Source organism: Danio rerio, chromosome 3, assembly GCF_052040795.2.
Source record: "Danio rerio strain M-AB ecotype USA chromosome 3, GRCz13ab, whole genome shotgun sequence".
NCBI classification, from domain to species: Eukaryota; Metazoa; Chordata; class Actinopteri; order Cypriniformes; family Danionidae; genus Danio; species Danio rerio.
The window spans coordinates 15,127,324-15,149,284 of record NC_141023.1 but is presented as its reverse complement, the minus strand read 5'-3'; the positions used below and the strand labels follow the sequence as shown (position 1 = coordinate 15,149,284).

The window sequence follows — 21,961 nt, the reverse complement described above, 5'->3', positions numbered from 1 at the left end:
GTTGTAAAATATAGTACAAAAACCTTGTAATAACCGCCAGTACGTTTTGCTATTTTACATACTTATTTCTCTAGATATTATTTCTAATACATTATTTAAAACTACTAAAAATGTCAATAAAAGTCCCTTTGTTAAACTGTAAAGGTGAATTTTCAACATCAAAAGTCGACAGAGCAGAGACCAAGCTCCCATAATGCAATTCACAACTGTAAATAAACGAAAATCTCTAAATACATTAAATAAATAACTGTTAATTAACAAAAATTAAGTTAACATCATTTTTTTAGTCTATTAACACTTGACTTAGTAAAGATAATAGAACACACAAGACATGTAAGGGACAAGTGTAACTGTCAATACGGTGAGTAAAGCCCGCCTTCTAATACAGGAGCCAATCAGTAATCGCTATAGAATGACAATTCTCTGTTGGCGGAGCTCGGACAGACGTGAGTTTCTGCAGATTTTGTGTGATACGAATATTTAGAAATGAAACTCAGTTCCATATTACCTTATTCCTAATATGAAATGTAATTGTAATCTTGTCAAGTAGTTTTAGAAAATTTGATGTTTACCCATTCAAACAGAAACCCAAGCATACTGCCCGAGAGGCTTTTTAAAGATGGCCACCGAGTGAAGTGACTTAATTCAGTGGTCAATACTTAAGCCTCTGGCAGTGAATGTAACTCAAAACTGGCTTTTTCACTTCATAGGAATTTGTGAAACCTGGTCGGCAGGTTTTGGCTGTTTTTAAAAAATGAAGATGGTCCTAAAAACACCTGCTGAGTTCACAAATATACACCAAACACGCATGTGAAAATAACCTAGCGCAAAAATTTGACATGACACCCAAACCAGATCTTTCAGAAAGCTTGTTTTTGAGGTGGCAAACTCAAATGTGTAATTTAGAGCTGAATTGAATGTTCTCACTTGATTTTCTGTTGTCATCCATCTACATGGTTAATCAGCTATAGATTACATTCAGCTGTGCGACCGGAAGTTAACGAGAATTATTTCTATTGTTTATTAAATTTTCCATTAATTGTATTTTATTAATGTCTACCCCAACCCTAAACCCAACCATCACAAAAAATGTAAAACAGATCTGAATCTGGAGTCTTCTTTATTAGTATAGCTGATTAACCATGTGGATATATGATAACATCCTTCAGAGCCTACAAGTAGGTGCAGAAGGCCCCTACTGGCGCATATCTATCAGATGATAACCACTGATAATGTTATTTTACTCCAAAACAACGACATTTTGCTGTAAAGATACATCCAAGATATACACATGACTTTCGTACTTTGGTAGAATAAATAAATAAACATTTTTTTTTCTGAAACTATGTCCTTGGTGCACATTGGGAGTCATAAAACAAACAAACAGGCAAAACTAAATAAATTCCTGTGGATATCAAGGCCTGCAACCTTTATTATAATTTTTTTAGGGAATGTGGGACTGACTGCCTCTATGTTTATACAAAAATTAATTTTTCAGTATGAGAGTGAGTAATTTTGCACTAAATAATTGTACTTATGCCTAATTATATTTTTCGTTTAACCGTTTCCTTAAAACAAGCTCAAATGGCATTAAATTAATTTTTATAGCAACTTTCTATAGCTGCACAAATGGACACGCAGTTTATTATTTCAGAGGAAACTGAAAATAGAGAGTTTTATACATGTGGAGTATCCATTGTGAGGTTAAAGACCGTGTCAATACCAGCGTTAAAAGTGAAGTGCTTTGCAATATGCATTTTTATTCAATGTTTGACATAATCTCCACCAAAACATGAAGTGGGAAGTAGTGTAGCTCCTCCCTTAAAAAAAACAAAAACAGCCAATAACATTTTGTTTCATCACAGCTCTGCCAGAGTTGAGCTCAAAGGCATCAAATGAAAAGCCAATGAAAAGCGTCTTGAAGGGGGCGGGGCATGTGAGACACTAGAGAGTCTTTGATTGGTTATGATTTAAGTGTAGTATGGGTTGACGTGAATAAAACTGTTGATCCATTTAGGCGGAAATGACAAACTACAAGCTTTACATGTTTATATCAGTTTTAGATCTTCTTAATGCATATTTTGTCATTGTTTTGAAGCACACTAGCTTATAGATATCTTAAACATTAACAATACTGATACTAATTTTAATTTCATAGGACCTTTAAGTCATGTAAGAGCATCTTGTTCTTCAGTTCCTTCTCTAGAAGCACTAATGACAGCCTGTTAAAAGACTAGAGACTATTCTGGGTAAGAGTGGAAAGTGACCTGGTGTGTCATTATCAACATCCATAAACACAAAGAGTCTTGATACTACTCATGCAAGTCTGTAATGAACAGTTCAACGTTCAAATTAACGTTTCTACATGTCTTTTTGGGGCAGAGTATACTGAGAAAAAAGACTTGATTTATTCGTTAGTGTGTCTGTCAGCGGAGTTGTACACTTAAATATACACTCTTGACATTTGAAAAATGACGTTTGCTGTTTGTTCAAGCTACTTATTTAATATGAGGGGAAACAACACAATTCTTGAGGTCTTTTTTTTTTGGAACAACATAATTTTTTATGCTCAATCGACTTAAATTTGTAAAAACTAGCAAGCTAACTTAATTCATTCATGTTGTCCCAACAGAAATTGATTGTGTGGAACCCAGCAGATTTTACAGTGTATTTCCAAAGAGAGCTGGAAACAATCAACTTAGATAGCATGAAAAAGCAAATACTTTGGAAGTAATTTTCAGCTTTCTTCAAAACATCTCATTTTGTTTTTAACAGCAGATAACTTTAGAACCACTTGAGGCTGAGTAAATAATTTTTTGGGTGAATTAACCCTTTTAACTTATCAAACGCATGACATTGTATGCAAATATCTTCTGTTTTAATTTTAACAGGGTCCAAGGCACCACTCAATGATGCAATCAGCAAAACAATCACTTGCTTGGATTTGTTAATTTATCTACACCCCAAACACATTCTTGTTTTACACAAAGCTAATCCCCTTTGCATGTAAATGAATTAAAGTGTAACATTTGTCTTAAATTATAAGCCTGTCACGATATCTATTTTTTGTAGTACGATATATAGCACCAAAATGTATCGCGATTAACAATATTATTGCCATTTTAGGACCATCTTAACACTGTAATAGCATCATAATCCGAGTACACTTTTCCAAAAAACACATAATATTTGATTCTTAAGAATATTTCATTTTTAGAGTTCACACTTACCTGATGATTGATTATAAAGCTTGTTTGGCATGCTGTCCCGGGAAAGAGCCCTGAGCTCAGAAGATCCTCGAGCGTGGGCAAGGCGAGAGGGAAGTTTGAGCTCAGGTAGATCTCCAGAACTCCCCTGCTATAGTAGCTAAAAAAACAGCTAATGATTGCTCTTAAGAGATAACTACTTACTAGGAGCATGTCTATGGTGGCATTTGGATTAGTCAATCAACTTAGGTTGCATGTTTTTGGAAGGGTGGAGAAAACCGGAGAACCCGGGGGAAACCCATGTGAGCATGGGGAGAACGTGTAAACTCAGCACAGAACTGTCAACTGGCTTGGTAATGACTAGAACCAGTGACGTTCTTGCTTTGAGGCAACAGTGCTAACCACTGTGCCACCATGCCACCCAACTAGGAAAGGAGGAGGAGTAGGGGTGGAAGGGGGGATTCTTCAAAACAAAGATGGCTGTCATATGGAACTTAGGAAATTTATAGTGGCTTAGGAATCGTCTGATTGGTGAATCATAAATTGAATAATGTGGGGCCGCCTGCAAACAATCATAAGCACGTGTTCCTCTCCAAATTAGTTTATGAATAAAGTTTGCTCAATTATAGTAATTTAAATCATTTCATGATTAGGCATTGGAATCAGAATGTGAAAGCGAATATCCTAAATAAATAATAATAACAATAAACTGTAAGGCAAAAGAAAGAAGAGATATTGACACCGACAGCTCTAATAGAGATTGGATCAGCTAAAATGTGGCTAGAATAGTTGTATGGGTGATATACAGCGGGGAAAATAAGTACTGAACATGTCACCATTTTTTTGATAAAACATAATTCTGCTGGTGCTGTTGACTTGAAATTTTTCCCAGATGTTGGTAACAAACACAAATATCCATATATGCAAATAAAGCTAATCTAATTAGATTACAATGTAAGTTATGTGTGATAAAATGATGCAAGGAAAAAGTATTGAACACATGAAGAAATGGAGGTGTAGAAGTAAATGAAATGCCCAGACAGCAGCTGAAATCTCTCAGTAGTTATTCAGCAACCCTCTGCTCTTTCTCAGTATAAATGAATATTAGCTGCTTCAGTCCAACATCTACATTACATAGATGAAGATGAAACCAGAGTGGACATTTCAGCAAGACAATCATCCAAAACGCAGCCAAGGACACTTTCAAATGCTTTCAGAGAAAGAAGATCAAGCCGACTTGAATCCAATAGAGATTTGATAGACGTGAGCCACAGAACCATCAAGATTATTACACTCTGTTGAAGTCTGTGAAAAACTCATGTGACTTCATTCTCCATATGAGAGGCGTCTTAAAGCTGCCGTCACCAAAAAAGCCTTTTATATAAAGTATTAAACACCATTTCAGCAGTTCAGGACTTTCTCCTTGTGTCATTTCACTGTTATTACACATAACTCATTGTTCAGATTTTGTTGTTTTATTTTTATGTTTGTATTGTTTGGATTTTTAACAAAATCAGGTTCAATTCCAAATCAAAAGCGCCTTTAGATTATTATTATATTATTCCCAGAAAAAAAAAAAACATGACATATTCAATACTTATATTCCACGCTGTAGATTGCATCACCTAAAATGATTGCGAAGAGGTCCATGTGTTGTGCGATAAGTCGATATATTGATTATTGTGACGGCCTACTTATGATTAAAAATATCTATAATTCAAGACTAAACCTGAAGGAAACTGCATGTCTAATCGCAGATTTCACTACTAGACTAAACAAGGTCAGTGTATGAAGAGATTGAGGTCATAATGAAACCTTGCAAAACGCCCCACTTTTATGGCACACACACACACACACACACACACACACACACACACACACACACACACACACACACACACACACACACACACACACACAAAATGTAGACAATTGGCTTGTGGCTAATTCAATGTTTACTTCTTTAAAGTTAGCAGAAAGTGTTAAATGAACAATATATATATATATATATATATAAAAAAGGCCCAACATTAATGCAACACATGGCGTCTCAAACAGGACAAATGATATAAAAACAGAAGGTCAGAGGTTTCTGTACCAGACACAATGCCAAAAATAAAACTGAAGCTGTGGCTGAGAGAGATTACACTGAAAAAAATTATTTTATCAATTTTTAAAGGTTTTTTAAGGTAAGTGGTTGCAAACAATTTGTACGAGCTGAATTGAAACAAATTAAATTTAGTAACGTTTAACGTTGTTTGTTTAAATCCAGCCCATATAAATTGTTTGCAACCACTTACCTTAAAAAAATGATGTAAATCATCAAACTGAATCATTTTTTTTTTCAGTGTAGCTGAGGAGAGACTGGATTAAAACACCTCACGAGAATAAGCACGGTTATGGTCGGCTTATTATTTTCATATCTAGCTAGGTTAATTAGAAAAAGTGCATTCTATCATCAACTGACGGAGAATGGAGAGAATCAAGCGACGAGGAGAGCTCAAAATATATATTGCATTAATGATTGACAGCCGAATGAACCAATGAGAGCACTTCTTGAGTGAAAAAGGGGCGGGACATAACAATTATAAACTTGACTCAAACAGAATCTTACAATTCGATTCTCCCCATTTTCCAACAGCCAGCCAACTTTCACATGTCAGGCATGTGATGAACATTTCTTTGTCAGTTGCGCAAACCTCTTACTTGGCAGTAAAGTGCAGAGGACAGACGGTCTAATGAGAGAGAGAGAGAGAGAGAGAGAACAAAACAAAATACAATCAATCAAACAATCAATGGAGTCTGATTGACTCAAGACTTTCGATCACTTTATCTGTGCTGCTCCTAACGACAATATATTTACACACAACCGACACTCGCTCAATCAATCAAACGCATCTGCATGATAAAGATCCATGTACCAGGAGAACTAAAAAGCAGCTTTTGACACCACACACACACACCTTTCCTACATTCGGTTGAATTCATGATCAAAACACAAACTCTTCCAAGCAATCACACAGATTCTCGCGCATCTCACGTCAACAAAAACGAAATCTGGCGTCCATTTTAAAAAGTCTCACAGAGCATCTACTTTATACAAATAAACATATCGGTTAAGTGAGTTAGATCATATTGAACATACAGTAAAACAAATGTTTTTTACCTTTTCCCGCCATTCCTATGACACATCACAGCATTGGTCTTCCATAACAGTCTCAACCTCCGACCCAACACGGCGGAGAGCTACAGGCATTCCCCAGTACGCATACTTTTTTTTAATCTTACAACCAATAAAGAAAAATGAAAGAAAGAACAGGAAAGGTTTGAATAAAATCACCAACAACCACAATCAGGCGACAAACAAACAAAAGAAACCAACGTTCAGTCATACGGACTACACTGAGTTTACTGCTTAAGTGCTGTAGACTATGACGACTACTGTTCACCATGTAGAATATGAACATTTTCCATTGTAGGGAAGACCTGCATTTCTAAAAGAGAGAGAGGTTAAACTGCATTTTGTTTTGAAATGTAGACCTTTTGTGAACCCGTAGAACCTTTGCGAGAGCAGCTGAGTTGATAAAGAGTCAGACTGGTTTGTGGCATTGAAATCCCAATGACACACTGTCATTTTGATCGTTGGGAAAGTGAGGTGAATCCGGATAATGCTTTTCAGACGTTTGTGTTTGTGTCCTTGAGATCTAATAATCCTGTTTGGTCACGAGTGCTAGTGGCGAGTAGCTTTGTAGTATCAGTTTTGTATTACGCACACACAATAACATTGAGTTCCAGCTTTTATTATGGTAATTAGGTGTCCCTCCACCTGATTTCACAGTACTTACAGAGTTGTTGTGTTTTAGTGGTGTGGAGCGCTGCCCTGCCGCAGGTACGAGTCCTCGTGCGCGCAGTGGTTAATCGGCTCGCTCTTGAACAGGGCGGGAGGCGGAGGCAGGACTGAAGGCTGGACTGTGATTGGCTGAGGGGCGTGGCTTGTCATTGGGGCGTGTCCTGTGTGATGGACAGGGGTGTGGGAGTGGTGTGTGGGCGTGGTCTGCATGTGTAAGTGAGTGAAGCTGTGAGCGGTGACCGCTCTTTGCGGCAGTGGTCCGCTCACTGCTGGACTGATCATTACTGAGCCTACTGGCATCGGCTGAGCAGCCTGAGTAGGGCTAGGGGTGTGGCTTGATGAAGGGGCGTGGCCTGTGAGGTGTATAGGAAGGGTCATGGTGGTGGGCTGAAGGCTCACTGGGCTGGTGACCCGGAAACACTTCTCTCGGTGTGCTTTGAGCATGTTGGAAAAGCGGAAACGCTGGCCGCAGATTTCACATGGGTATGGTTTTTCCCCGGTGTGTGTTCGCCGGTGCCGCTTCATATTGGGCCGACTGGTGAAGCTCTTCCCACAGATCTCACAGATGAACGGCTTCTCACCTGAATGGAGACAAGAGAAAATATCCTTCTTTCATTCGCTGGCAGTCGTTGCATGTTTAAAGCCTGGGGTGTTGTTGCAGAGAGCATCTGGGAGTGTTTAACCACAGGGGTTTTACTGTGTCTGCTAGAACGTTAGACCTAACCAACTGGACCAACTGGAAGAGACGCATAAACCATCAGAAAGACTGAAATTACACATGTGGAAGAGCCACTCAGGCACTCTAAAAATATAAATAAACGTGATTTAAGTAACGTTTTTCTTTAAAGAGGTTTTTTAAGCCATATCTTATTAAAAACATATACAGTTAAAGTCAGAATTATTCGCCCCCCCTTTGATTTTTTTTTCTTTTTGAAATTTTTGCTAAATGATGTTTAACAGAGCAAGGAAATTTTTCACAGCATGTCTGATAATATTTTTTCTTCAAGAGAAAGTCTTGTTTTATTTTGGCTAGAATAAAAGCAGTTTTTAATTTAAAAAACAACATTTTAAGGTCAAAATTATTAGCCATACATTTTATCTGATAATCTACGGAACAAACCAACATTATAACTTGCCTAATTACCCTAACCTGCCTAGTTTACCTAATTAACCTAGTTAAGCCTTTAAATGTCTCTTTAAGCTGTATAGCAGTGTCTTGAAAAATATTTAGTTAAATATTATTTACTGTCATCGTGACAACGATAAAATAAATGAGTTATTTGTGATGAGATATTAAAACTATTACGTTTAGAAATGTGTTGAGAAAATGTTCTCTCAGTTAAACAGAAATAGGGGAAAAATAAACAGGGCGGCTAATAATTCAAGGGGGCTAATAATTCTGACATCAACTGTATTTTTGAACAGATGTTATTGAACCAAATCACAAGTGTTCATCCGAGATACTTTACTTGGTTATACATACATTGATATTAGAGCTGTGGCATAAAAAAAAAGTTTCATTATTGTGACCATTTGTGTGTACAGTAAAAAAAAAATCATAGAGCAACATCTGCTGTTTAAACTAGCCTAGAGCATCATCAATTTGCTGTTAAAAACAAGCATACAGAAACATCTGCTGTTAAACTAGCCTAGAGCACCATCTGCTGTTATAAACAAGCATAGAGCAACATCTGCTGTTAAAAAAACTAAAACTAGCCTAGAGCGCCATCTGCTGTTAAAAACTATCCTAGAGCGACATCTGCTGTAAAAAAACAAGCATGGAGCAACATCTGCTGTTAAACTAGCCTAGAGCAACGTCTGCTGTTTAAACTAGCCTAGAGCACCATCTGCTGTTACAAACAATAATACAGCAACATCTGCTGTTAAAAACTAAAACTAGCCTAGAACAACATCTGCTGTAATAAACAAGCATAGAGCAACATCTGCTGTTAAACTAGCCTAGAGCAACATCTGCTGTTAAAACTAGCCTAGAGCAAAGTCTGCTGTTAAAACTAGCCTAGAGCACCATCTAGTGTTAAAAACTATCCTAGAGCACCATCTGCTGTTACAAACAAGCATAGAGCATCTGCTGTTAAAAACTAAAACAGGCCTAGAACATCTGCTGTTGAAAAACTAGCCTAGAGCACCGTCTGCTGTTAAAAACTTTCCTAAAGCTACGTCTGCTGTAAAAACTAGCCAATAAAAACATCTACTGTTAAAAACTAAAACTAGCCTGGAATGACAGTTTCTGTTAGAACTAGCCTAGAGCGCCAACTGCTGTTTAAAATTATCCTAGAGCGTCATCTGCTGTTTAAAATTATCCTAGAGCGCCATCTGCTGTTAAAAGCTATACTAGAGAATAGTCTAATGTTAAAACCTTGCCTAGAGTAAACCTAGCCTTTGCTGTAAAAAACTAACCTAGGGCTTGGTTTGCTGTTAAAAACGTTCCTATAGAACAGTCTGCTGTTAAAAACTAGCCTAGAGCGCCATCTGCTGTTAAAAACAACCCTAGAATGCCATGCATTTATACTTCTGCGCGCTGTCTCTGTGGGTCTGCATTAACACTTCCGAAACGCTAGTTGGCAGTGAGGTGTAAATGTTCCTCTGTGTCGAGTTTCTTCACTGCTGTTTTGCTTTTCCTGAACACTTCCAGGATGTACGAGTGGCTCAAACTCGCTTATTTTGAGCCAGGAACCGGCGGACGTGCAACAGCTTTAACTATGAGGGAAACACAAAACAAAACTTTCCATCTGGAGCTCCTTCACGGGACTCCACACTTGTAACCAATCGCTCCATTGGGCTAGCGCCGCTCGCGTGGTTCTCGGTCCCGCCCAGACTTGTCAGCGATACCAAGCCGACCAATCACAGAGCTTGCGCTACGCGTCGTTGCGACATGTAGTTACATTTTTTGAGAGGTGCACGTCAGTGACGCCGATGGCCACGGCGAAGGGCTACGCGTAGAATACGCCGGCGTTTGACGCAGAAGTATAAATCAGCCTTATGTCTATGAATGGTTATGTGTTACTAATAAAACAGCAAATACAGATAGATTAACTAGCAATGACACAATCATGTACATCTCTATTACAGTACTTGTGAACTTAAGTATCAAAACACACAACATGCGGTAAAGAGTGATGTGGATATGTGTGATTACATTAGCCAACAAAATCAGTGATGCATTCATTTCAGCCTAAGGTAAATGAAAGTCTTTTTTTAAAGGATTGAAAATCCTTTTAAATAAGCTGAATAAACATATGATGTTATATTAAATGAATACTATGGCCCATATATTTACAACATGTTTGTGTTGGTCTGGATATCAGAATATATGATTATAATGCAACGTGTATATTAAAATTAAAATTGTTCCAAATATTAAAGAAATTGTGTTTTATTCATTCATCATTTTCATCATTTATCTCATTTAAAAAGGTGACCAGGCCTAGAGGTCTGCAGCACACGACTTGTTTGTTGTTATTATTATTTGGCCTTGCACATGCTTGAAATCGTGCTTTTTACAGAGACCATTAGGTTTATCTTTTTTGTTATCATAATTCATTATCATTTTAAGCTTATCCAAATGTTTTTGGGGCGCCACAACAGATAAGAATATTCATTATAATCATGAAGTTCAAAATATGTGTGAAAGAGCAAAAAAGCCAGTCTGTTCTCTCTATAGTCATGTAAACGTAATGGGCCACTGTGTTTGTTTGTGCAGCTCACCTGTGTGTGTCTTCATGTGCTCGTCGAAATACTGCTTCATGTTGAAGTCTTTGCCACACCACTGGCACATGAACTGCTTGTGTCCGATGTGGATGCTCATGTGAGAGCGCAGCTGGTATTTGTACTGGAACCTCTCGTCGCAGTTCTACACACACAGAAATAGACAGCGTGTGGGTGGATGCCGCTTCTGCCTTCAAATCTGAAGCAGACTGAAGCAATCCCAACGTTGCAATATGACCATAATAACCCGTCATTACTGTTCATACGCCTGTCATTAACATACTATTTATAGGAATCAGGCCAATCCCACTCATTCAGACTCTCTCACTCCGCACCCTGAAGGGAAACCAATGTGCCACACCCGGACCACCCTCACAAGACCAACACCCCAGTGTGCATTTTCATAAAAAAAAAAAACAAAACCCAAATATATATATATATATATATATATATATATATATATATATAAAATAAATAAAGCGTTTTATATATAAACTTATGCGTTTAAAAGGGGAAAGAAACCCATAAGTTTGGAACCACTTTCATTAACTAACAATAACAAAGATGGATAAATCCTGTTATAAATGTTCATTGTTTGTTCATGTTAGTAAATGCAATGTCATTGTAAAGAGTTACAAAAAAAATCTGTTGAATCTAGTAAATATTTTGTCAAGTCATATTTATACATTTTATTCATTTTACTCTTGACTCAGGCTGTATGAGGCTTCTAGAACTAAAAATTCCATTGGAATGATGTATAGAACAACAACTACCACAACTACTACTACTTCTGCGAATACTTTTACTACTACTACAACTATAACTACTACTACGACTATGACAACTACTACGATTACAACTACTTCTGCGACTACTTCTACTACAACTATGACTACTACTACAACTACTACTACTTCTGCAACTACTTCTACTACTACTACTATAACAATGACTACTACTACTACGACAACTACTACGGCTACTACTACCACTTCTGCAACTACTTCTACTACAACTATGACTACTACTACTTCTGCAACTACTTCTACTACAACTATGACTACTACTACTTCTGCAACTACTTCTACTACTACTGTAACAATGACTACTACTACTACGACAACTACTACGGCTACTACTACTACTTCTGCGACTACTTCTACAACAACTATGACTACTTCTGCGACTACGACAACTACTTTGACTACTACTACAACTACGACTAACGTGACTATTTCCACTACTACTATGACAACAACAACTATTACTACCACTACTTAATGTCAGAGTTGCCTCAAGACTTCTATCTGTCCACGTGTAATACTACAAATAACTTAACTGAGTCACTCTCCCTAGACTGTAATATAGACCTCCCTACAACAATTCCAACAACTACAACTACTACTAAATATCAGAGAGTTGCAGCAAGATTTAGATCTGCTTATGTGTGTGGGCAATCAACAGCATCTTTAACGATGAAGAAAACAAACAAATCATTTATCTGGTTTGATGAAGTGCTTTTCTAAAACTAACGCTATAATGTTACCTATATTTGGCCAAATTACAGCTAAAATAACAGCCATTTTTCCACAATTATGGTTAAAAATGTATGTTTATATAACATAGACCTCCCTACAACAACAACAAAACCGACAACAACAACAAATACTACTATTATTACTACTTCTACTACTACTACAACTGCGACTACTACTTCTGCAACTACTTTCACTACTACTACAACTATGACTACTACTGTGACTATGACAACTACTACGACTACTAGGACTACTACTACTACTACTATGACAACCACAACTATTACTACTACTACTTAATTTCAGAGTTGCAGCAAGACTTCAATCTGCCCACATGTAAAACTACAAAATGACTTAACTGTGTCACTCTACCTAGACTGTTATAATATAGACCTCCCTACAACAACAACAAATCCAACAACAACTACTACTACTACAACTACGACTACTACTACTATGACAACTATTACGACTACTAGGACTAATACTACTACTACTAATTGTGTGACTACTACTACTACTACCCTAGACTGTTTTAATATAGACCTCCCTACAACAACAACAAACCCAACAACTACAAATACTACAACAACAACAGCGACTACTACTTCTGCGACTACTTTTACTACTACTACTACAACTACCAACAACAACTACAAACCCAACAACAACTACTACTACTACAACTATGACAACTATTACGACTACTAGGACTAATACTACTACTAATTGTGTGACTACTACTACTACTACCCTAGACTGTTTTAATATAGACCTCCCTACAACAACAACAAACCCAACAACTACAAATACTACAACAACAACAGCGACTACTACTTCTGCGACTACTTTTACTACTACTACTACAACTACCAACAACAACTACAAACCCAACAACTACTACTACTACTACTACAACTACGACTACTACTACTATGACTATGACGACTATTACGACTACTAGGACTAATACTACTACTACTAATTGTGTGACTACTACTACTACTACCCTAGACTGTTTTAATATAGACCTCCCTACAACAACAACAAATCCCAATAACTACAAATACTACAACAACAACAGCGACTACTACTTCTGCGACTACTTTTACTACTACTACTACTACTACTACTACAACTACTACTACTATGACTGACAACTACTACAACTACTGCTACCACTACTACTACTAATTGTGTGACTACTTCTACTACTACTACTACTACTACTACTACTACTACTACCCTAGACTGTTATAATATAGACCTCCCTACAACAACAACAAACCCAACAACTACTACTACTACTACAACAACAACTGCGACGACTACTTTTACTACTACTACAACTACGACAACTACTACAACTACTATTACAACCACAACTATTCCTACAACTACCACTACTTAATATCAGAGTTGCAGCAAGACTTCGATCTACCCATGTGTAAAACTACAAATGACCTAATAAAGTCAATCTCCCTAGACTGTTATAATATAGACCTCTCTACAACAACAACCCCAACAAAAACAACTATTACTACTACTACAACTACTACTTAATAACAAAGAGTTGCAGCAAAATTTCGATCTGCCCATGTGTGTGGACAATCAACAGCATCTTTAACAATGAAAAAAACAAACAAATCATTTATCTGGTTTGATGAAGTGCTTGTCTAAAACTAACGCTATGATGTTACCTATATTTGGCCAAATTACCTCTAAAATAACAGCCATTTTTCCTCAATTATGGTTATTATGTATGTTTTAGTAATTTTTATGTCTCCACAGTACACCGGGAACTGAAAGGCCAAAAGTATTATTCAAGACGAAATTTGAGAGAAATTTGAGAATGATTTGTGTAATTTGTATATGTGCAGCTTTTTTTTTAATCTATTAAAGCTAAACCACACTTAACTAAACTGAACTGAACTTCAACTCTGAAAGCTGGGCTGACAGTTCAAACTTCTATATTGACGCAATCTAGATTGTAAAAGTGCTATAGAAATAAACATGAATGAATTTTTTTTTGGTGCGGGCGATGCGGTGGTGCAGTAGGTAGTGCTGTTGCCTCACAGCAAGAAGGTCATTGGTTCGAGCCTCGGCTGGCGTTTATGTGTGGAGTTTGCATGTTCTCCCTGTGTTTGCCTGGGTTTCCTCCGGGTGCTCCAGTTTCCCCCAAAAGTCCAAAGACATGTGGTACAGGTGAATTGGGTAAGCTAAATTGTCCATAGTGAGTGTGTATGGATGTTTACTGGTGGTGGGTTGCAGCTGGAAAGGCATCCGCTTGATAAAACATTTGCTGGATGGGTTGGCAGTTCCAAGATTAATAAAGGGACTAAGCTCAAAAGAAAATGAATTAATTAATGTTTTTTGGTGTGTTGTTGTACTAAGTTTTGTGGTAATTGTTGTTTAGTAATTTATTGCATTGTAATGTTAACGATGGCAAGTGAGTTTCCCCTCACAGGGATTAATAAAGTTGGAACTGATATTTAAATGCGAACAAGGAAAAGTCAGCAAAGCTTTAAAAATCAAATATGTATTTAAGCCCAAACGCACAGAGACTCTCGTCACAGACAGACTGACGGACTGAATAGCTTATTCAGTCCTGCTCATGTAAATGGAGCAAAACACACCAGCAAACAAACACAACAAACTAAAAACACTGCCTTTATTCCCTCTCATATTCAAATATACAGAAATACAGTGTTGTTTGTTCACATAAACATTCTCTGGGTGGACTGTTTTACACTATTTACCAAAAACAAACTCAAGCAAATATGGAGAGGCTGGAAAGGCACACATTTACGAATATAATTATCATTTTAATATTGTGTGTTTAATACTCTAGTGCTATTTAGAAATGTGTTTGAGTTTTCAAATCGCACATCAGTCCCATTTTTTTTACGAACTAAATAAAACACCACTGAAGATTTAAAAAAACAGCAAACGATTAAATCCACAAATGATTATTCAAGATGGGAAGAGCATGTTGCCAGTTGAGGAGGCTGTAATAGCTGGATCACGGTTATGGAAAAATCTGTGGCATAAGATTAAAATGGCCCCTTCCCTATGCATTTTTTTACACCACTTTTAAAAAAAAAATCACCTGTTGAATCTGGCCTACTAATACTCTACTGTTTTTATTTGTATTGACTATTTCTCGGTTTATAAATGTTTATCTGTTGTTTCCCCTGGTTTTTAGGTTCAGTGTGCTTTACTGTTCTAGTTTATGGAGAGCATGTTGGCCATATTTAATGATTCACAAGTGTTTTCCATTTATTTACTGTTGTGAATTGCATTATGGGAGCTTGATCTCTGCTCTGTCGACTTCTGATGTTGAAAATTCACCTCTACAGTTTAACAAAGGGACTTTTATTGACATTTTAGTTGTTTGAAATAATGTAATGTATAATAATTAATATATAAAGAGAAATAACTCTGTAACAACAAAAAATGTTCTTGCAGTTTATGACCAGGTTTTTGTACTGTAATATACAACACCAACCCAGACGACAGATCACTTAAAACTACTGAAAATGTTAATACCAGTCACTTTTTGGCATAAGACGATTCCTAAGCCACTAAGTTCCATAAAACAGCCATCTTTATTTTGAAGAATCCCCCCTTCCACCCCTACTCCCCCTCCTTTCCTAGATGGGTGGCATGGTGGCCCAGTGGTTAGCACTGTTCGCTCACAGCAAGAACGTCACTGGTTCTCGTCCTTAACAAGCCAGCCGAGATTTCTGTGCAGAATTTACATGTTCTCCAAGTGCTCACGTGGGTTTCCCCCGGGTTCCCGGTTTTACCTTCCAAAAACATGCAACTTAAGTAAATTGACTAATCCAAGTCCGCACCATAAACATGCTCCTTATAAGTAGTTATCTCCTAAGAGCATTCACCATTTGTTCATTAGCTACTACAGCAGGGGAGATCTCGAGATCTACCTGAACTCAAACTCCCCTCGCCTTGCAAATGGGAGGAAGCCCCGGACTCGAGGACCTTATGAGCTCAGAGCTCTCTCCCGGGACAGCATGCCAAACAAGCTTTATAATCAATCATCAGCAAAGTCTGAACTCTAAAAATGAACTTAAACAACTTAGAAAAGAAAAGGGAGATCCTTCTAGAGCAGACTAAAAGATTAGGTGGAGCAGTGGTTTTGATTCAGAAGCCAAATTATTGACTGTATTCTTTTGGCTTGAGACTTTTGGTCTCATTCACTTCAATTAATTAATTAGATGTTAGAAGCAGCTCGTTCTGCTGCTTGATGTTGCAAACTGATGTGTTGTTATTATAATATTAAACTTTTTATATATAGTCATGAACACACGTGTTTGTGTTATTATTCCTAGTCATTTCCCCCACAGAAAAAACTGAATCAGAAGTTCTTTTGCAAAAACGAGCGCACTTCAGCATTGAAGAATAAGGTTAATTCATTGGACATCAAACCATGACTGTATCATCCTCATAAGCAGTTTCATAAAAGTATTATTAGAGCTGCCTTACAGAGAATCTTGAACGCAATCATCATTGAACCAACTAGAATAAAACCAGATTTCTGATGAGCTGAGTGTGCTTTAGGAATTAGGGTGACCAGATGTGCCTGTTTTTAGGGAACAGTCTGATTTTTGTGGTCTTGTCCACAAAGCAAGACTGAACTTTGTGTACTTGATAGGCTCACACTTTATTTTGATGGTCCATTTGTTGAATTTAAGTAACATTGCATCTACATGCCAACTAATTCTAATTAGATTATAGGTAGACTGTTAGGTTGAGGTTAATGTAAGTGTAGGTTGACATGAAAGTGCAAAGTTTCTTCCAGTCAGTTGAATGTCTGTTAAAGAAGCAGTATCAACAGTAGGGCTGGGCAATATGGGCAAAAAGTCATGTCGCGGTATTTTTAGGAGGAATGAACCAGTATTTTCCCGTAAATACTTACTTGAGAAAACCTTTATTAAAACTTTAGTAAACTTTTTTTGAGCAAAGCGTAATTCAAACACAGGGCTTTCCCTCCCTGTTATTATCATCATTATAATTAGCATTCTTATATTGCTACTTGTTGAAAGAGTAGATAACAGCGAGATATTAAAACAGAAAAAGAAATGTTTGGCAGATAATGCTTTGCAAATGTTTATTTTTTTTTATTTTACTTAGTTTTTTTTAAGTTTTAATAATCGTTTAAACCATCAACTGTTTGTACACTAGGCGCACATACACAAATCAAATCACGTCTTCCAGTTAAGGGGCTAAAAACTATATAAATAAATAAATAAATAAATAAATAAACAATTAATTCAACAAATACAATGGTTAGAATATAATCGGAATTGAAGTCAATATGCAGTTGCCCAATTGACAAACAGACCAGAACGCAGAGCTAAATGTGTTATAAATGTAAAGAAGAAATCGTCGTGTTATAAATACTGAACTTATTATCAGTGAATATGAGGTGGATTCACTTTCAAAATGCATTTTTAATTCTTTTGAACACATTCAGGTGCTGCTTGTAAATTTAAAAAGGCTTCTATGTTCGTTCTTGCTGTCAATTGCGGAAGAAATAATCGATAAAAGGTTTCTGATAAAGCGATGTGACAGCTGCAGGCGCTGTGAGGTGCGTGTACGCGAGGGGGAGTCAAATTTCGATCCAACACCAGCACTGCATGTTCCTCCATGTCACGTGTAGTTACTGTTGCCAACTATTTACAGTGAAAAGGCGCTAAGCTCAGCCCGAAAAGTCGCTAAATTACATCATACGTCAATTAGCATATTACTGACGTCATCATGTTCTGTCTCTGTTTGTTTAAGAGCCTATGGTCAATAAAGGAGTATTTACGTTTGCACTACGCTTTATGTAAGCATGTCAATTTAACTAAGTTTATTGCTGTTTGAATACAGTATATCATTATAGATGTGTAGTGAATTTGCAGTAATCTCCCAGACGAAATATACTCAGACAAGTTCCGAAACCGTCACTAAAATCTCTGTGATTATGAACAGGAAAATAATAAACAGTCAAATTAAATTGTTAAAATAAAGGAGAAGCAGATCGGTTTGACTGTAGCTTACAATGAAAATACCTCACACTGCCAGTGCTAAATCATTTGCCGTCAGAATGCAGAGGAGTGATCTGCTTTCAGGCTGCAGGTGGGAGAGACTGCTGTACGAGGACTGCGCCGCCTGTCAGTGCTCAGGCGAGGGAGGGGTCGATGGCATCACCTGCAGCTCGTCAAGTAGAGTAGGGACGGTACAGTATGGACAAATGACAGTCGATAAAAATCTCCGGTAACACACAAAAAAGTCGCTTTTTTGAAAATTTGTCGCTAGAGGGGTCTGAAAAGTCGCTATATATAGCCGCAAAGTCACTAAGTTGGCAACACTGCATGCAGTGATGGGTCATTCTTGAACGAATCGTTCCTTTTTAACAAATCATTTGCATGACTCATGGAGTGAATTATTCATTTGCTCATGCGCACATTTGTGCAAGTGAAACTCGTGTGCTAACTTGGAGTGGTCTGGATGTGTAACCTCAAATCTTATGAACGATATTGGATAATCCCGCATCGCGTTAGGGAATCATATCGATATATCCCAAGAACTCGATATACCGCCCAGCCCTAATCAACAGATATTAAGCAGACAGTCTACCAATACTCAAATGGACCATCAAAATAAAGTGTTACCCTTGATATTGAGAAAAAGCAGATAGCGAATGTCTGCAGCCACGCCTGTTTTCAGATGTCTTAATTTCCCCCATCCAAACTGACAAGCAGCAGGAGGGTGAATAATTTAGACTTCAGCTGTATATGAACTGAACTTATTTCACAGTAATTAAAACTTCATACCAGATTTTTTATGCTTGCCTTTTTTTATAATGCTCTTTTATGACATGACATTTTTATAATTGTTTATAGAGTGAAAAGCAGTGTCCATACCTCACAGCGGAAGGGTTTCTCTCCTGAATGCTGCAGCGAGTGCACTTTGAGGGACATGCTGCGCTTGAAAGACTTTCCACAGGTTTCACAGGTAAACGGCATGTCCTTTGTGTGAGCTGAAGACAGAGAGAAGACAGAAGAATCTTTATCTGATGCTCTTTGTAGTATATGAGAGAGTTTACATGCACGTTCTTAAACTAATTACACCTAAATCAAGAGTGAAGTTATATAAACGGCATGAACTGAATGGCAGAGCTGGATTTTAGCCCCTTGTGTGGATTTTGTGAGGGGTATAAATGCATTAATCTGCTTTCTGTTGGTTTGTTGAAGAGGGCAGATGTGAAACGCGACAAAAACATTTTTTTTTACTTGAAATTTAAATGTCAGTGCTTCCTGGTTGCAATATTTTTCCTCGGTTTTTATTTATTTATTTAACACGACAACTGACAGACTTAATCAACAAGTAAATGATTACATTTGTGTATATGCAAATTTACTCGCATGGCTATTTTATTGGTTTGCATCTAAACAGGAACAACGGGTTACTTCAGTAAGCTGATTTGTGTGAGTTGTTAGCATATTTGCATTCATCATCTGCTCATTCATACTGAAGATTTCATGCTTAGTACAGGCTGTGTTGCATGTATATAATACATACCGACCATGTGCTTTCGGACATGGGCCATAGTGTAGAATTTCTTCTCACAAATCTCACAGGCAAATTTCTTCTCTGCGAATCCATGGACAATCTTGATATGCTCGTGGAGGGACCACAGCTTCTTAAAGGACTTATTACATGACACACACTGAGAAACAAAAAGACAGAGACACACTGTTATACAGCAACTCCATCAAACACATTCAGTAGTGCATGTACTGTATGAAGCCCTCTGAACTTGAATAAAGTCTCCCTCTGCTGGCCAGGATTGATGATTACAGTTTTTGAACCTTTAATAAAGCAATTCAAATTTACGCTCTTACAGATTTAGGAATTATAAATGACATAATCATGCTCAGTCTTTATCTAATGTAGTATTTAGTAGTATTTAATTACTAATTAAGCACCAGTACAATAACAGCACTGTTAAATCTAAACTTTGTATCTTCTCACTCCACAACTGATACTTTTATTGGTCCCACTTTATATTAAGTGGCCTTAACTAATATGTACTTACACAGGAATAAATAGTTTGTTACGATGTACTTATTGTGTAAATACATGTATTTACTGTGTACTTATGCTTGATTAAATACATGTATGTAATTACATCTGAAATTACCTTTTGTAATTACATTTGTAAATACACTGTTGACCATCCCTAACAGCTTAACCTACCCTTAAACCTACCCATACCACCAAACCTGTCCATAACCCAACCTCTATTCCAACTCAAAAGCACCACAAGTGTTCTCAAATACATTATAAACACAGTAAGTACATTGTATTTATTTTTTTGATGCAAGTACATAGTAGTAAGGGACACTTAATATAAAGTGGGACCCTTTTATTTGCATTTAGACCCCATATCTGGACAGTTTAAAAGCCAATGTGTGTGATATCTTGAGATTTGGGCTGACCATGTATTCAGGCATTTTTATTTGCCTTCTATTGTCACCCTATTTGCTATTAGTCCTGTTGTACTGTTTTGCTTGTGGTGCAATACTCTAAAAAAGGGGTTTCCAAACTTTTCAGCCTGCGATCCCTAAAATAACAATGCCAGTGACTCGCGACCTCCAAATTTCTTGGAGGTAGTTATAAATATACAAACATTGTGCACACAACAATTAGCCTATATAAACATGAGCAAATTGACAACACAAAAAAGTGCAACAGTCTAACAATCATATAATGTTTATAGTCATTTCCTCACCTAAAGAGACTAGTAGGCACAACATTATTAACACAAGTCTGTTCTTGGTTTAATTTTGGCGACCGCCACTCAGAGATCATCCTCAATGTTCAGTTGTGGTCTGTGTTTATTTTAATGTATTTGATTGCCATAAAGGGGTCCGAAAGTTTAACTTGGTGCTATAAAATCAGTCTATTGCCGTGTCGTTAATCTAACATGAACACACCAATCCTATGAAGAAAAAAAAATATGGAAAGGCTGATGGCTTTTTATTTGCATGTTGTTGCTTTTTTATGTAACTTTTAACTTCTGTGGGTTATGGATAAAATACAGTCACTTTAATAGTTTAATAAAATTTATTTGACTTTTGTATATCACCAAGGGACTCCGTCATTGTCTCATGACCTCCACTTCTCTATGGCTATTACCATATATATACTTTCATTCATATTCTTTTCAGCTTAGTCCCTTTAATAATCAGGGGTCACCACAGTGGAATAAACCCCCAACTTATCCAGCATGTTTTATGCAGCGGATGCCCTTCCAGCGGCAACCCAGCACTGGGAAACATCCATACACACTCATTCACACACATACACTACAGACAATTTAGCCTACCCAATTCACCTACCTCATCCAAACACAGGGAGAACATGCAAACTCCACAAAGAAATGTCAACTGACCCAGCCGAGGCCTTCTTGCTGTGAGACGAACGTACTACCCACTGCGCCCCCGTGCAGCCATATCTTTACTTATGATTGAGTATTTTTGTTTTCATTTCATGTTAATGTGTTTGTAGTTTTGTTTGTGTTTTGAATAAATAAGATAAACTTAATGAGTAACTTTTCACTTATCAAT

General features: G+C 37.1%; 1 protein-coding gene and 1 long non-coding RNA gene across 7 annotated transcripts in view; one reads left to right on the top strand and one right to left on the bottom strand.

Moving 5' to 3' along the window:
- The first annotated feature begins 382 nt into the window (after window positions 1-382).
- On the top strand, window positions 383-21,479 carry LOC141381159 (uncharacterized). Its single transcript, XR_015480537.1, has 2 exons — window positions 383-446; window positions 19,232-21,479. It is a non-coding gene; the product is annotated as an uncharacterized LOC141381159 (long non-coding RNA).
- The window catches only part of znf652 (zinc finger protein 652), a 40,111-nt gene continuing 23,293 nt past the window's right edge, over window positions 5,144-21,961 (bottom strand). For 3 of the 6 annotated variants that reach the window (XM_087244101.1, XM_087244098.1, XM_087244100.1), the window contains exons 4-7: window positions 19,911-20,058; window positions 19,253-19,368; window positions 10,783-10,927; window positions 5,144-7,637 (exon numbers count right to left, since the gene is read on the bottom strand). In XM_087244101.1, the coding sequence (XP_087100227.1) occupies window positions 7,066-7,637; window positions 10,783-10,927; window positions 19,253-19,368; window positions 19,911-20,058 (981 nt within the window). In that variant the 3' untranslated portion in view covers window positions 5,144-7,065. Of the gene's footprint in view, window positions 7,638-10,782; window positions 10,928-15,881; window positions 16,008-19,252; window positions 19,369-19,910; window positions 20,059-21,961 lie in introns of those variants that run through there. The other 3 variants (XR_015480525.1, XR_015480526.1, XR_015480527.1) reach the window with 2 other exon arrangements.